The 16,229-nt window shown below is 36.4% G+C and overlaps 1 protein-coding gene across 48 annotated transcripts in view; it reads left to right on the top strand.

Annotated features, from left to right (window-relative positions):
• The window catches only part of MPDZ (multiple PDZ domain crumbs cell polarity complex component), a 173,420-nt gene that overhangs the window by 14,571 nt on the left and 142,620 nt on the right, over window positions 1-16,229 (top strand). For all 48 annotated transcript variants that reach the window (XM_035305744.3, XM_035305723.3, XM_078369109.1 and 45 more), the window contains exon 2: window positions 14,218-14,292. In XM_035305744.3, coding sequence (XP_035161635.1) covers window positions 14,277-14,292 — 16 coding nt within the window. In that variant the 5' untranslated portion in view covers window positions 14,218-14,276. The remainder of the gene's footprint in view (window positions 1-14,217; window positions 14,293-16,229) is intronic.

Below are 16,229 nucleotides of genomic sequence, written 5' to 3'. Positions count from 1 at the left end.
AAAGATCATTATGAATGGGAGGTATGTAAAAATGGATCTTCCGAGAGAAGGTGTTGGAATCCGTAGTCCTCTAATGTGTATTTTGCACTTAAAAAAAAATTATGGGTGAGGGGTAATGGGGAAGGAAATAAATATAATGCAATGGCCTATAAACAGAACTGATTGGTCTAGTATATTTTTAAAACAGGAAAGTCAGCCCTCCAGATAGTTGAGTTATAGCAGCAGTCCAGGGTTCTGATCCCAGACACACCACTGATTTGTTATGTACAGACTTCAGTGAGCTTTAGCTTCTCTGTGACCTATGTGTTTTTTGAGGCCTCTTTCAACTCTAAAATTAACTTTATAGTTGAGCGTAAGCAGTAAATAAGGCTATTTAACTCAAAGTATCACAAAATGTAAATACATAATTCTGGAAGTGGATATGAATCTGGTAATATTCTTTATAAATCTTGCATCTGTGTTTTTTAGGGAATCTGCAGTTAAGGTAAGAACATATATACTGTTTGAAAGAGCATTTGCATCAGACCAACAATCTTAAAAGTAACTTTCAAAGGCAACATTCAAAAGCCAAAGGAAATTTAATGAGCATGTTTGTTGGTATAAGTACATTTGTTATATAAGAATACCCATAAGTAATAAAAATAATTCAATTTCCGTGTTATGTATATTTTCATTTTCAGTAGGCTTCACTCCCTCTATTAGAAAATTCATAGGAAAAGGAATGATACTATATTATCACCGAAATTTCTTAGAATATGTGGATTCTTGGTCAGTGTAGTGATTTTGATTTGTCTATGTTTATATAATTATGGATTAATATGCCTCTTTTCCATATTTTAGTATTAGCATATGTATATTGTGTAACTATTCATTATATTGATTGTCATTTGAAAATTCATGGAAGATAAATAAGTTTTATTTAAACTGAAACAGCTGTATATTTATGTACTCTCTTGGGATCCCCCATAATTCACAAAGGTGGGGTTTTTGGTTTGAACCATACCTATGCTCAAAAATAGAACAGCAATAGTTGTTCATCACTTCCTGCCTTCCTGCTCTCTCATGAGAAGTTGCCTAATCCAGGGCTATAAGCATCTGCTTCTAAAGCTTATATCTCAAACAGCTTGGTAAAATTAGAAGCATAGTAACCATCAGAAACTGAGAATAAAGCTTCGTTTTTAATAGCAAATGAAAATGATTCCTTATACTACATTTTGAAGAAATGTTTTCATAATATTTCCTTTAGTTTTGCTGGAATTAAGTAGCCTAGCCAAATAAACTATTGTTCTGGGAGAATTTACCAATGGTAACTTTTTTTTCCAAATAACAGTATTGTAGTTTTAGGTGAAAAATTTTTTTTTTGGCCAAACAAGTATGGTAAGGAGGATTTGAAAAATATTGCACGTTGTAAAGAAGGAACTAATCATCTATAGTCCTAGCCCCTAAAACTAGATATTATTAATATTTTCACATATTGGCTATTTTAGTTTTATAATAGTTATTATGAAAAATTTCAAATGTACATAACTGCGGTGAATTCTTATATATCCATCATTCTCTTTTAGCAACTACTAGTTCATGGTCAGTCTTGTTTGTTCTCTAGTCTCAGCCATTTCCCTTGTCCCTTCCCTGGAAGTTTTTGAAGCAGATTGTGGACTTTATATTATTTTATGCATAAATATTTCAACCCAGTTGCTTTTTACATGTGTAATTTAAAACCATTGAAAAATAGTTTCCTTAAAAATAAAGCTAAATTTCCCCTTTAACTCCCCGATGTGAGGCTACTACTTCCATCCATCCACTCCTAACTACTGTTGTTTTAGAATGTGTCCTTTTAATTCATTGTTGAAAATACTGAAAGTGTATATATACATATTTTTATGTGGCATATAATATTTTTTATATCTTAAAAATATAAATAAACTACTTATTCTTTAAGTCTCCATTTCATTATTGAGATATGGACTCTGAGTCTGTTTTTTAATAAATGAATCTAACCCATTTGTGTTTATTGTGAATGTGGATATCTGGATTTATTTCATCGCCCTTGTTTTGTGTTTTTTGTTTACTATGCTTTTTCTTTTTCTTTTTTTTCCTCCATTCCTAACCTCTTTTAGATTGCTCATCTTTTTTCCACTTTGTGTATATGTTGTTTAGAACCTATTTCTGGTTTTTTTTTAGTAGTATTCTAAAATTTTAACGTGCATATTTGGCTAAATTTTTCTAGTAGAATTTGAAGAAAACATTTCCATCCTTCTATGAATGGAATTCTTTATTATTATTTTTTTTTTTGAGAAGTTCTTTCTCTGTCACCCAGGCTGGAGTGCAGTGGTGCAATCACATGTCACTGCAGCCTCTACCACTTGGGCTCAGGTGATCTTCCCACCTCAGCCTCCTGATTAGCAGGGACTATAGGTGTGTAGCAACACTCCTGGCTAATTTTGTAATTTTTTGTTTTGTTATGTTGCTCAGGCTGGTCTCAAATCCTGGGCTCAAGTGATCCACCAGTCTTGGCCTCTCAGAGTGCTGGGATTATAGGCATGAGCCACCATGCCTGGCCTGACTGGAATTTTTTGGTTAGAAATATTTTTGCTATTTATAAATGTTGTTCACAGTTACTATGGTTTTATTTATGTAATGAAAATTTGACAGACCTCATATTCCTTTTTTTATTTTTAATTTTAATTTTCTAGGGACGGGGTCTTGTTCTGTTCCCCAGGCTGGAGTGCAGTGGCATGATCATAGCTCACTGTAGCTTCGAATTCCTGGGCACAAATGATCTTCCCACCTCAGCCTCCTAAGTAGGTGGAACTACATGTGTGTGCCTCCATGCTTGGTTAATTTTAATAATTTTTTTGGGTAGAAACAGGGTCTCACTATGTTGCCTAGGGTGGCCTTGAGCTCCTGGCTAAAACTGATCCTTTCACCTTGGTTTTTCAAAGTGCTGGGATTACAGGCATGAGTCACCATACTCTGTCAGCTACCTTTGTTTTAACAGTGGATTTAATGCTTTATTCGGTGGCAGTTTATGGCTTTTCTCAGGCTCTGAGCAAAACAGAACTTTATGGTGTTATATTCACCCACCATATTAGGAGCTTCCTTGTACTTTTTTTTTTTTTTTTTTTCTAATGTAGCTATCTGTCTCTCCTGTAGGATTATTATTTAGTGGTTCTACTAAAATTGTCTTTGCTTGTTAACTCCCTCAAATCTTTATTGAAAGTACAGTGGCCAAATGAAGTAAAGGAACAAGGGCATTTTATAACAAGACAAGGATATTTGAGAGGTTTTTTTTTTTTGGGGAAGCGGGGGGTGTGATGATATGGTACCATACCAAACCAGACTGTGTTTGAATGAATAGATATGTTTAAATGGAGCAAGCAGAGCCTCATATAATGTACCTCTGGCCAAATGGAGTTCACTGTAAGAATGGAGATCAGTGATTGTGCATCTGTAGGGACCAGTTACTCTGTTTTCCTCTTGTTGGCTGTTTTGCATCTCCCAAGGAATGTCTGCCTCTCTTAATGTCAAGCTGTATTAGGTCTCTATCAACTGACTTGTTTTGCTGTTTTGTAACTCTGGCTTACATGTACCCCATTTTAGCTTCATCATCCCTTACTAAGCCATATTCTATCTTCTCAACTCTTGCTCTACCATTAATTGGCTTATTGTCTTAATATTTCTTAATTTCCCAAGAGACACTCTAGCCCATTCCTGCTTTTCTTGTCAGCACTTATATTGGCTTCCTTTGAATAAGGAGCCCAGCCCTGGTTCCCTTGGTTATGGTTGCAAGAAAGGGGCAAAGCAAGTACATGACAGCTTAGTAATTAGAGGAAGGGCTGTGGGAAGGTTGAAATCTGTATTAGTCAGCTCGGACTGCCATAACAAATTATTTAGAGAGGGTGGTGTAAACAACAGGAATTTATTTTCATGGTGTTAGAGGTTGAGACGTCTAAGATCAAGGTCTGGCAGGGTTCACCTTCTGATGAGGGTTTTGTCTGTGGCTTGAAGATGGCTACTACTTGTGTCCTTATGCAGCCTTTCCTCAGTGCTTGCACATAGTTGGTGAGACAGGTTTTCCTCTCTTCCTCTTTCTGTAAGACCAATTCTTTTAGGTGAGGACTTCACCCTTATGTCCTCATTTAACGTTAACTGTTTCCTAAAAGACCTATTTCTAAAATCAGTCACAGTGGGGTTAGGGCTTCAACATAGGAACTTTGGGCAACACAGTTCATTCCATAACAACTAAAGGTACTATACTCAGCTATTCAAATTCAGTTAGGGCAGACATTTCTGGAACAGTCTGACACGTTCATTGTAGTATTACCATCCAGTCAATAACCAAAGCAGGAAAAGCGGGATTTATCCTAAACTCGTCTTCCTTACCTCCATATTACCATGCCACAGTACTTCTATCTCTTAACTAATCTTAATCTTCTCCCATTTTCCTTTGTTTTCTCATTCTTCTCTAGTTTTGAAAATGCCTCTTACCTGGCCTCCTTATCCCTAGCTTCTCTTGCTTTTTGTATGACCTCCATACCAATACCAGAGTAATCTTTCTGCCAAAATAAACTTCTAATTAAATCTAACTCTTTAATGTCTGGGTGCAGTGGTGGCTTACCCTGTAATCCCAGCACTTTGGGAGGCTGAGGTGTGTGGATCACTTGAGGTCAAGAGTTCAAGACCAATGTGGCAAAACCATGTCTCCACTAAAATTACAAAAAAAATTAGCTGGGTGCCTGTAATTTCAGCTACTTGGGAGGCTAAGGCATGAGAATCTTGAACCTGGGAGACAGAGGTTGCAGTGAGATTGCACCACTGTACTCCAGCCTGGGTGACAGAGCAAGATTCTGTCTCAAATAAAACAAAACAAAAAACAAATTTAAACTCTTTAAGAATAGTATGCAGAGCCCTCGATAATTTGGCCATTACTCACATCTTCAACCTTTTCTCTGTCTTTCCTTTTTTCCTCAGCCCCAATCCAGGTACTACTTAAGAAACCACTTGCAGTGCTCAGAAGGTACCATACACTCTTGTATTTATGTAGGGAGCGCTTTCATCAGACCTTCTCCCCTACCTATTCTTTAAGACTCTGCGCAGTGGTGACTCCAGGATGCTTTCCCTGACTTCTTAGTTAAGCTTGGATGTCCTTCCTTTGGGTTCTTGTATTTTAATTGTTTACTTCTTTTTTTTTTTTTTGAGACGGAGTTTCGCTCTTGTTGCCCATGCTGGAGTGCAATGGCACGATCTCGGCTCACCGCAACCTCTGCCTCCTGGGTTCAGGCAATTCTCCTGCCTCAGCCTCCTGAGTAGCTGGGATTACAGGCGTGCGCCACCATGCCCAGCTAATTTTTATTTTTAGTAGAGATGGGGTTTCACCTTATTGACCACGATGGTCTCGATCTTTTGACCTCGTGATCCACCCGCCTCGGCCTCCCAAAGTGCTGGGATTACAGGCTTGAGCCACCGTGCCCAGCCTGTTTACTTCTTTTCCTTTCTTTCACTTGAACGTGAGTTCCCAGACTGTAGCATCATTTCTCCAATTCTGCTACTAGTCAACATGCCAGTCATGTAAGTGCCCCATGTATGTTTGCAGAATCAGTAAATAACAGAATTTGAGTCCTTTTTTAATCCCTTGACCTTCTCTGCATTTTCTTTTTTTTCTCTTCTTTTTTTTTGTTTTTGTTGTTGTTGTTGTTGAGAAGGAGTCTTGCTCTCTTGCCCAAGCTAAAGTGCTGTGGCTTGATCTTGGCTCAGTGCTGCCTCTGCCTCTGCCTCCTGGATTCAAGCGATTCTCCTGCATCAATCTCCTGAGTAGCTGGGACTACTGCATTTTCATTTTAGGTAATTTATCTGGCAGTTTATAAAGGAAGAACAAGAATATTAATCAGGCGCGGTGGCCTATGCCTATAATCTCAGGACTTTGGGAGGCCGAGGCAGGCAGATCACGAGGTCAGGAGTTTGAGACAAGCCTGGCCAATATGGTGAAACCCCGTCTCTACTAAAAATTCAAAAATTAGCTGGGCATGGTGGTGTGCAGCCATAGTCCTGGCTACTTGGGAAGCTAAGGCAGAAGAATTGCTTGAACTTGGGAGGTGGAGGTTGCAGTGAGCCGAGATTGAGCCACTGTACTCTAGCCTGGGTGACAGAGCAAGACTCTGTCTCAAAAAAAATTAATCAGTATTTGAAGTATGTTGTGAAGCTAAGCTTCTTTAATACTTGATTTTCTTTCATTTTGGTGGGGAAAATAGAATTGATACATCTTATTTTCTTGAATAAATTTAGGAAGATTTATAAATGTCACCTTGAAAATAAAAATTATGTTCATGAATGCTTTTTTGATCAAAGCCTATAAAAATGAGGGAAAAGTTCAGAAGAACAGATGCTAAGAAAAGGCTGAGTGATTTCTGTTGGATGATTGCATGATGTTGGTGGGTACTGTGACATTTCTGTGCTTTAAGAGCTATAGTTCAGTAGTGTTACCCAAAAGTAGGAATTATGACTGAAAGTGTAAGAATTGCTGTTATGGACAGGTGACTTAATGACAAACTACTTGCAACTGACTACAACTGTGCCTTTGTCTGCTACTTCAGGTACTGCTGAGGCAACTATGAAAGATACAAATGGTAAATTTAAATGCAATAACAGATGCCGAGCAACTTTGACAAGCTGCAAGCCATTGAAACAAGCCCTTTTAATGTTGTATTCCTTTTTCAGTCAGAATTGTTTAAGATAACTAGAAAATTGTATGCATTTGGGGCAGTTTCTCTTCATAGAGTTATTTTTAGTATAAAACATATTTTCACTTGTTAGTTGCCATATAATCTGCATTGAGCAGAATAATTTGTGTTATGTTTCAAATGCTGATTCTCTACTTCATGAAAGCTGTGCCTACATGTTACCATTACAACTTGTTGAAAAGTAAAATGATTATTCAATCAGTCCCTATTTCTAAATAATACTAAATATTTTGTTTTATTTTTATCCCCTGCTGACACTAGTGTTAACAACAAGTTGCTAGAGAATCTTATGATCACAGGTAAAATCTTTTAGATTTATTAAGGATTAGGCAGCTCTCTCATTATATTTAAGTTTTACTTAAATATAAAAGGAAGCATGAAAGCTAAAATAATTTTATATGTTTATTTTTTTCCTAAGCTAGCTTGTACATAGTAGGATTGTTAGATAAAATAACAGATGCTCAGTTAAGTTTGAATTTCAGATAAATAACATTGGATTTTAGTATAAATATGTCCTAAGTATGGCATGGGACATACACTAAAAAATTATTCATTTACCTGAAATTCAAATAGCTAGCATCTGTATTTTTATTTGATAATCTGGCAACCCTATATTAAGATATAAAATTTAAAAAACACAAAAGTAATGTAGTGCAAAGTAAGATTATCTCAGTGTCCTCTAACCATGCCGTATCCACTATTAGTGTCTTTGAAAAAGTTGCAGAATAGTCTATGCTTTTATAAACATACACCTATCAATTTTTACTTACCTAAGCAATTGCCCTCTTCTTTCTCTGTACAAAGTGGAGCACCTTAATAAGTTCTTCTGTATATTCTTTTTGATAAACTTGACAATATATTTTCACCATGTAATTTTGCAAGACAGTTTAGAAAATATGCAGTAGTGTGATAGAGTTTGGGCTTTAAAATCAGGCACAGTAGGGTTCAATTCCAAGTTCTCCCACTTACTAGCTGTGTGACCTTGAGTAAGAACTCGACCTCTCCTTTTCTCTGTTGCGTTATCTGGAATAATGTGCCAGGCATGGGAGGATATTGTGGGGAGCACAGATATCCTTCACAGGATATTGTCAGAGTCCCTACATGCATGATGGATTGTGTGTAAACTGCACTTGCCTAACACTGTGGTTCCTAACAGATACTGAATTCATTGAGCTATTATTGGTATGTCTTGTGGATCTGAGAGATAAGGCTATTAGAACAGATTTTAGGTTCAATTATAACCAAATAGTGATATGGCCACAGCAGCATACATGAACAGCAGCTAGAGGGTAACTGGTATTTTTTTTCTGTACCAGATTTTAATACAGTTGTCCCAACCATTGGAACATGGAGGGCCTGAAACCAAACATAGTACCTTACCCTATATATACAAGCCTATGTTATTTTATTGTATTTTGCTTTATTGTGTTTTGCCAAAACTGCATTTTTTTAAACAAATCGATGGTTGTGGCAAATCTGTGTCAGGCAAGTTTCTTGGTGCCATTTTTTTTTTTTCCAACAGTATGTGCTTTCTTTGTGTCTGTGTGTCACATTTTGTTAATTCTTACAGTATTTCATGCTCTTTGTTATTCTTATGTCCGTTAATAGTGATCTGTGATAAGTGATCTTTGATGTTACCATTAAAATTATTTCAGGGTGCTACAGCCCTGCCCATTTAAGATGGTGAACTTAATCAATGTTGTATGTGTTCTGACTGCTCCAACTGGCTGTTTGCATTATTTTTCAAGCTTCTGAGGCCTAGAAGCTCAAAAGCTAGAAATAGTTTAGTGAGGAAGGCATGTTGAAAGTAGAGATAGATCGAAAGCTAGGTCTGTTGTGCCCAACAGACAAGTTATGAATGTGAAGGAAAAGGTCTTGAAGAAAATTAAAAGAGCTTCTCCATTGACTGCATGTAAAGCAAAACAGCCTTATTGTTGATATGGTGAAAGTTTTAATGATCTGGATGGAAGATCCAACCAGCCACAACATTCCCTTAAGCTAAAGCCTAATACAGAGCAAGGTTTTAACTCTGTTCAGTTCTGTGAAGACTGAGAGAGGTGAGGGAGCTGCAGAAAAAGGTTGGAAGCTAGCAGAGGTTGGTTCATGAGGTTTAATGAAAGAAGCCATCTGCATAACATAAATGTGCGAGATGAAGCAGCAAGTGCTAATGTAGAGGTTTCAGAAAGCTATCCAGAAGATCTAGCTGAGATCATTAATGAAGGTGGCTTCACTAATCAACAGATTTTTAATGTGGGTGAAACAGCTTTATATTGAAAGAAGAGGCCATCAAGGACTTAAATAGTTCTGAGAAGTGAGTCTGTGGCTTCAAAGCTTTAGAGAGGCTAGCTCTCTCATTAGGAGTTAATGCAGCTGGCGATGTCAACTGGAAGCCAGTGCTTACTTACCATTTCAAAAATTTTAGGGCCCCTAAGAATTATACTAAATCTGCCATGCCTGTATTCTCTGTACATGGAAAAGGAAACCCTGGATAACAGCACATCTGTTTATAGCATGGTTTACTGAATGTTTTAAGTCCACTGTTGAGACCTACTGCTCTGAAAAACGTTCTTTTAAAATATGTTACTGCTCATTGACAAGGCACCTCATTATCCAAGAGCTCTGATAGATTTTATAAGGAGATGAATGTTGTTTTTCATGTTGGTAACACAACATCCACTCTATAGCCTCTGGACCACAGAGTAATTTTGACTTTCGAGTCTTATTGAAAAAATACGCTTTGTAAAGCTATTGCTGCAGTACTTAATGATTCCTCTGCTAGATTAGGGCAAAGTAAATGGAAACCTCTGGAAAAGATTTACCACTTTAGATGCCATTAAGGTATTCGTGATTCATGGGAGGAAGTCAAAATATCAACATTAGCAGGAGTTTGGAAGAAGTTGATTCTAACTTTTATGGATAGCTCTGAGGGTTCAAGACTTTAGTGGAAGAAGTCACTGAAGATGTGGTACAAATAGCAAGAGAACTAAAATTTCAAATGGAGTCTGGATATTTGACTGAATTACTGTACTCTCATGGTAGAGTTTGAATGAATGAGGAGTTGCTTTTTTATAGATGAGCAAAGAAAGTGGTTTCTTGAGATGAAATGTATGCCTGGTGAAGATGTGAACATGGTTGAAATGAAATTGAGACTATTACATAACTTTAGTTGATAAAGTAGGAACAGGGTTTGAGAGGTTCTGTTTTGGGTAAAATGCTATCAAACAGCAATCACATGCTACAGAGAAATCTTTTCTGAGAGGGAAGAATCAATCAATGTGGCAAAGTTCATTGTTGTCCTATTTTCAGAAATTGTTACAGCCACCCCAGCCTTCAGCAGCCACCACCCATCAGTCAGAAGCCATCAGCACAAAGGCAAGACCCTCTACTGGCACAAAGACTGTGACTCACTGAAGGCTCAGATGATCACTAGCATTTTTTGCCAGTAAACTTTAAAAAAATAAAGATGTGTAGATTATTTTCTTAGACATGATGCTGTTGCACATTTAATAGTCTACAGTGTAGTGTAAATGTAACTTTTGTACACACTGGGAAACCAAAAAATTCATGTGACCCCCTTTATTGAGAGATTCACTTTATTGCAATATCTCTGAGGTATGCTTGTACCATTTTTTTTGTAAATACATACCTATGATAAAGTTTAATTTACAAATTAGTCTCGATAAGAGATTAACAACAACTAATAATAAAATACAACGATTACAACAATATAGTGTGTATTCTTAATTCTCTTTGTTTAGGGATTTAGTACCTTGAAATGTAAAAGCAATGTTTTTGAAGTTACTTTGAATATCAATTTAAAGAGCCTTACTTCTTGAGGGTTTTTCTTAAAATCTTGGACTTTAAAAGCGATTTGTTTAAAGTTATATGAACATGAACATTACGTAAATGGTGAATGTTCCTGATCTTTCTTTGATAGACCCACCAATGTTTTCTAAAATATGTCATTTTGACTTCTTCATACCTTGTCTGGACAGCTGGCTAATTTGACTATCTACAACAGTCTATTCCATTTCAGACTTCATTCATTATGGGTGTCTGTTCCTTTGGTTTCACTTTATGTAGGGCATGATCTGTTTGAACTTGGAAACAGGGAAGTTGAATCTTACTGTATTATAGAGGCAGCATATTGTAGAAATTAAATTGTGGACTCTGAGCTAGATGGCTTGTGTTAGGATCCCAGCTCCATCATTTACTAGTGAAACTTAGACGAGTAACTTAACCTGTTTGTACTTCATTTTCCTCATTTATAAAGTGAAAGGATTAAGTATTAAAAGACTTAATTGGAAGCATAATTTGAGTAGTACCTAGCATGTGGTAGGTGCTGTATGTTTGCTGTTGTCATTGCTGCTTCTGCTTCAGCATTAGTGCTTATCTCCTTCTTATTTATCATATCCATATCTTATCTCTTTTTTTTTGCCACTCTGATTCATCATTGTCAATGCTTAGCATGAATTGCCCAGAAAAAAAAAAAGAACTTGGCATTCTTCTGACATGTTAGGTCTTTTTTAAGTCATGCCAGTTGGCCATGACCCACTGTTATGACTCAGGTACCATTGTTTCTATACAGTGTTGAGATGGGCAAAAAGGAAAGGGAAATGGTAGGGTGATGAAAAGGTGACAAGAGGAATTCATGGCTGCAAGTTGAAGGGAGTGAACTCTATCTCAAAAATTCTGTGATTACAATTGAGTTTGTTTATAATTAGAACTGAATTCTCAGGACAGGAGTATCAGGGACAGAAAGTAATAATTTAAAAAGAAATCTTTTTGTCAGGGTTGCTAATGGTGAAATCTCCTGAAAAAAATCTCCAAAAAAGCTATATGTTTACTTTAGGGACATCCAAGCATAGAAAATGAAACTGTAATTAAAAAAAAAATTGAAATACAAAAGAGTAGAGCTCTCTTGTCTGGGAGCTATTTTTTTTTTTTAAATCTTTGTGTATTGGGGGAAGAAAAACTAATTCTGTTTTAACATAACTGACTTGTAGGTGAACTTTCTGACAACAGTGTTTTTCTCAATTAGGAACTGCCTACGCTGCACTTTCTCTGCAGACTTCTCATAAATCAGTGAGCTTCTAAATCTGAGGTCTGCCTCTCATGTATTTCATGAATATTGTCTATCTTTTTGAATTAATTTTTTTTCTGTGCATACCAAACACATGGAACCGCATGGATAATCTTATCCTTTCAAAACATTATAAACATCAGTCATTTGTAAATAGAGATTCAGGTTCAGAAAAGTGACTTAATGAGGGCGTATATATAGTTAAAATTTAAATTCAGGTCATCAGACTCTGTAGTCCCTGCTTTTTTATTGCTATCAAGCTTCCTACTGGGTGATTAAATATGCCTTTGTAGCCCTGGGCTTCCTTATATTGGGGTATCTTTATTCAGGTGATTTTCCTGCCTCAGTTTCTTAGAGCAGCTGGGACTATAGGCGCATGCACCATGCCCAGCTAATTTTTGTATTTTTGGTAGAGACAGGGTTTCACCATGTTGGCCGGGCTGGTCTTAAACTCCTGAGTTCAAGTGATCTGCTGGGATTACAGGCGTGAGCTACCATGCCCAGCCCTATTTTTGTGTTTTAATTGCAGAAGTTAATTATTTTTGAGGAGGGGAGTGGCTAATAGAAGGCTGTTTAATGGAGGAGTATTATATTCTCTTTGTAAATAAGAGTATAAAATATCACCAAGTCATTTGTTAATATTTCCCTATATTAGGCCTTCAATAAATAATGTAATGCTTGGCCTTGGAATGCCCATCTATATGGACTATATGGAGTCAGCATTAATCCTGAGTAAATATATCATAGTTATGAGTTATACTGTGAGCTGGGAATTGGCATACTTTATTTATCTCCTTTTCCAAAATATACGCAATGAGTGTGTTTTTAAGGAAACTAAGGTTGAGATGATAGGTCCCTTGATCAAGGCCACACTTCTATTTAGATTTCAATTCCAGGTCAGAGCTAGTGTCCTCTTTTCTTGACACAAAGGCACTTTTAAAAACAAGTGCCAGTAGTTAAGTTATTTGACATTTGAAGCAGAGTTAATGTTTCAAATAGTATATTCTAAATTGGGATAAGGCAAGTCAATATGTACTGTTCTCTGTTATTACACAGAGCTAATTGCAGGCATTGATGTTCTGTAGCTCTGCTCATCTACATCACATGCATCTTCTTTTGCCAAATGAATTTTGTCTTAAAGAGGTAATGGGGCAACTTGTTCTAAGAGGAATCCCATTTTATCTTCCAAATGAAAAATGAGAATGTGTGGTGGTAGTGACTGTCTTCCTAATGATTCAACGTTTTCTATGAGGCAAAAGAGAAATGGAACTATGGGGATAGTTGTGCAGATTTCTTTGGCAGCAAAGGCTCAGAATGGGTTAGTGATGTGGATGTCAGCAATGCAGATCTGTATCCAGTACTTCAAAGTATCTAGTTAAGTATTGTCAGAGAAACATGAGATACCTGGATTGGAGGAGTTGAGAAGATTTCTTTGAATGGGAAAGAGGAGAACATTATAGTCAGGAGAGTATTTTGAGAACTTTTGAAAAATTTAACACTGCTCTCTTTTGTTCAGTTTTTTTCATCCATGATTTAATGTATTTTCTTCCATTGGTTCATGTACTGCTTGAGTGTCACATTCACATTCATTTCTTTTATTCATTTTCCTTTTTTTCTTGTTTTTTTTTTTTTTGACATCGAGTCTTGTTCTGTGGCCTAGGCTGGAGTGTAGTGGCATGATCTTGGCTCACTGCAACCACTGCCTCCTGGGTTCAAGTGATTCCCCTGCCTCAGCCTCCTGAGGAGCTGGGATTACAGGTGTGCGCCTTCACAACTGGCTGATTTTTGTATTTTTAGCAGAGATGGGGTTTCACCATGTTGGCCAGGCTAATCTCAAATTCCTGACCTCAAGTGATGCACTCATCTTGGCTCCCAAAGTGCTGGGATTATGGTGTGAACCACCACACTCAGCCCACAGTTCATTTCTACTAGGTATGTGTGCATTGTATCCTCAGTTAGGAGTGTGAGCCTTTGAGGGCAGGATCACATTTTCTACTTTTTATGTTTTTGCCCACAGAATTTCTTATGTGGACATAAGTAAGCTCCTTATTCTACACTTAATCATCTATAAGTGAATACAAGATTATAGTGGTCTGTATTGAGAACTTCTTATGGAAATACGTTTGAAACTTCTGCCATCTTATTCAAAACAGAATTTATGTCTTTTACCTGATTATGCAAGTATTATGGGTAAATATATATATAGAAGATAAATTTGAGTAAGTCCTAAAATGATTACTTTTTTTGTCTATAAAGAGAACTGTCTTAAGTTATATCAACAAGATTTTAATGGTCAAAGGAATTAGAGTTGTATCAAGTGTTCCTTTGAGTATTTAACTTTAGAATATAAAGTTCTGATAAAACATAACCATTCCATTTTATTTCTTTTTTCCACAGAGTTCTATTTTAATTGCTATTATTAATCATTGTAGAGAAGAACACTGAACTTTGAAAAAATGTTGGAAGCTATTGGTAAGACTTATTCTTTTCTGCCTACTTTTATAAGAATTGTAACTCTTCCCATTGGGATTTTTGAAATATGACGTGTTTTATATAGTGGGATTCTGTCTGTAGTAACTTAGACTTAAAAAGTTTTTATGCACTAGCATTGTACTAAGGTAATATGTTTCTGTATTTGGACAATTTCATTGTAAGTTTTGTAAAAAATACATTATTTATAAGCAAAAATAAAACATATTATGGGTTTTAGTAAGCCCGATTCTGACTTATCAGCCCAATTCTGGTTAATATCTGTTTCTGGAAAGCATCTGAAAGATCATTGCTTTTACTTGAGGCAGTTGAAGTACTACTGAGCTCTTGCTATTAATTGATAAGAGATGCTTTAAGGCAGTTTAATTTATATATGAGATAATTTAGGTTGAAATATCTAGATTTCCCAGACTCGTGTGTTAATAATCTGCTTTTCCCACTGCTCTTTGGTTTTAAAGAGGCTAGTTTAAAGTAGAACCATTTACTGATAGATATATCAGGTGTGGTACAATACATGTAATTAGCTTACACTCTAGTCCCTTACCCTATTCCAGGTAACTCTTTGGGTATGACTAAATGGAAACTGTTTGGATTTCACCCTGGCACCTTAATCATTATGGCAGATACCTTGACAGAGGTTGGTTTGAGGTATAGCGTGAGAGTTGGTGGCAGTAAAGGGAGAAGGAGCTGTTTTTGTGATCATGGGGATCACTATGATGACTTTTGTTCCTGGTATAGGCGTATAAACTCTGCTGGTAATGAAAATGTATGTGTATATATTTCCTTCACTCTCCATTTTATACTAAACCCACATACTATAAAAACTACTAGTCCACATAGGAAAGTCTTCATAGGAAAGTGGAAAAGAAAGGGCAAATACAGAATTATTTAAACCATTGTTTTTTAGTCTTTATTCTTTTTTCGTGCTGAGTTGCACACTTTCCAAAGAATTGATGTGGAAATTAATATTAGATTTGTATTCTGAGATACCATGGGAAATATAACCCAGAATAAGATGCTTATATGTATCTTTATCATTATTTGTTTTTAAAATTCTGCATATGAGTAAATATTATTTAAGTGTGTCTATGCTTATGATCAACATTAATTCATGTTTTAATCACTCTCTCTGTACAGTTTTAGATTTGGTGCTATAGAAAGTATCCCTGGTGATTCCTTTTTTTTTTTCCTTTTGAGATGGAGTCTCACTCACTCTGTCACCTAGGCTGGAGTGTAGTGGCATGATCTTGGCTCACTGCAACTTCCGCCTCCCCGGTTCAAGGGATTTTCTTACCTCTGTCTCCCCAGTAGCTGGGATTACAGGCATATACCACCAGCCCGTCTAATTTTTGTATTTTTAGTAGAGACGAGGTTTTGCTATATTGGCCAGGCTGGTCTTGAACTCCTGAGTTCAAGTAATCTACCTTCCTCGGCCTCCCAAAGTACTGGGATTCTAGGCATGAGCCACCATGCCCCACTGATTCTCACTTTATAACATTACTGTGAAATGGCACATACATTTAAATAAATGCACTTGTTACCATCATGAATCTAAGTAATACATCTGAAAAATCTCCACTGAAAAAAATTTTGGCTTCACTTTTAATAGCCTGTAAATATATATGTCTGTTTATGTGTCTGTGTTTCAGGGAGACATTTTTAACTCTTATTTGTGGTAGAAACTGTCTGGTAGAAGTATGCTTGTAAGATGCTAGGACTATTAGGGCACACTTACTCAAAATATTTACCTTTGGCAACTTTGTGCCTGATTTGTACAGTGCTCAATACTTATTTGAAATGGTTTGGTTTGAAGCAGGTATAAACATGCTGTCTTATTTGCTGTTTAATTTTGGAGAAAGATGTTTAAAGTATTAAAAAGTACTCAGTTTTGTGTTTTTTTGTATTCTTGTACTCCATTA

The sequence above is a fragment of the Callithrix jacchus genome, chromosome 1 (genome assembly GCF_049354715.1).
Source record: "Callithrix jacchus isolate 240 chromosome 1, calJac240_pri, whole genome shotgun sequence".
Classification (NCBI taxonomy): domain Eukaryota; kingdom Metazoa; phylum Chordata; class Mammalia; order Primates; family Cebidae; genus Callithrix; species Callithrix jacchus.
The sequence above is the reverse complement of the archived record's forward strand: the minus strand, read 5'-3'. Positions and strand labels throughout refer to the sequence as shown.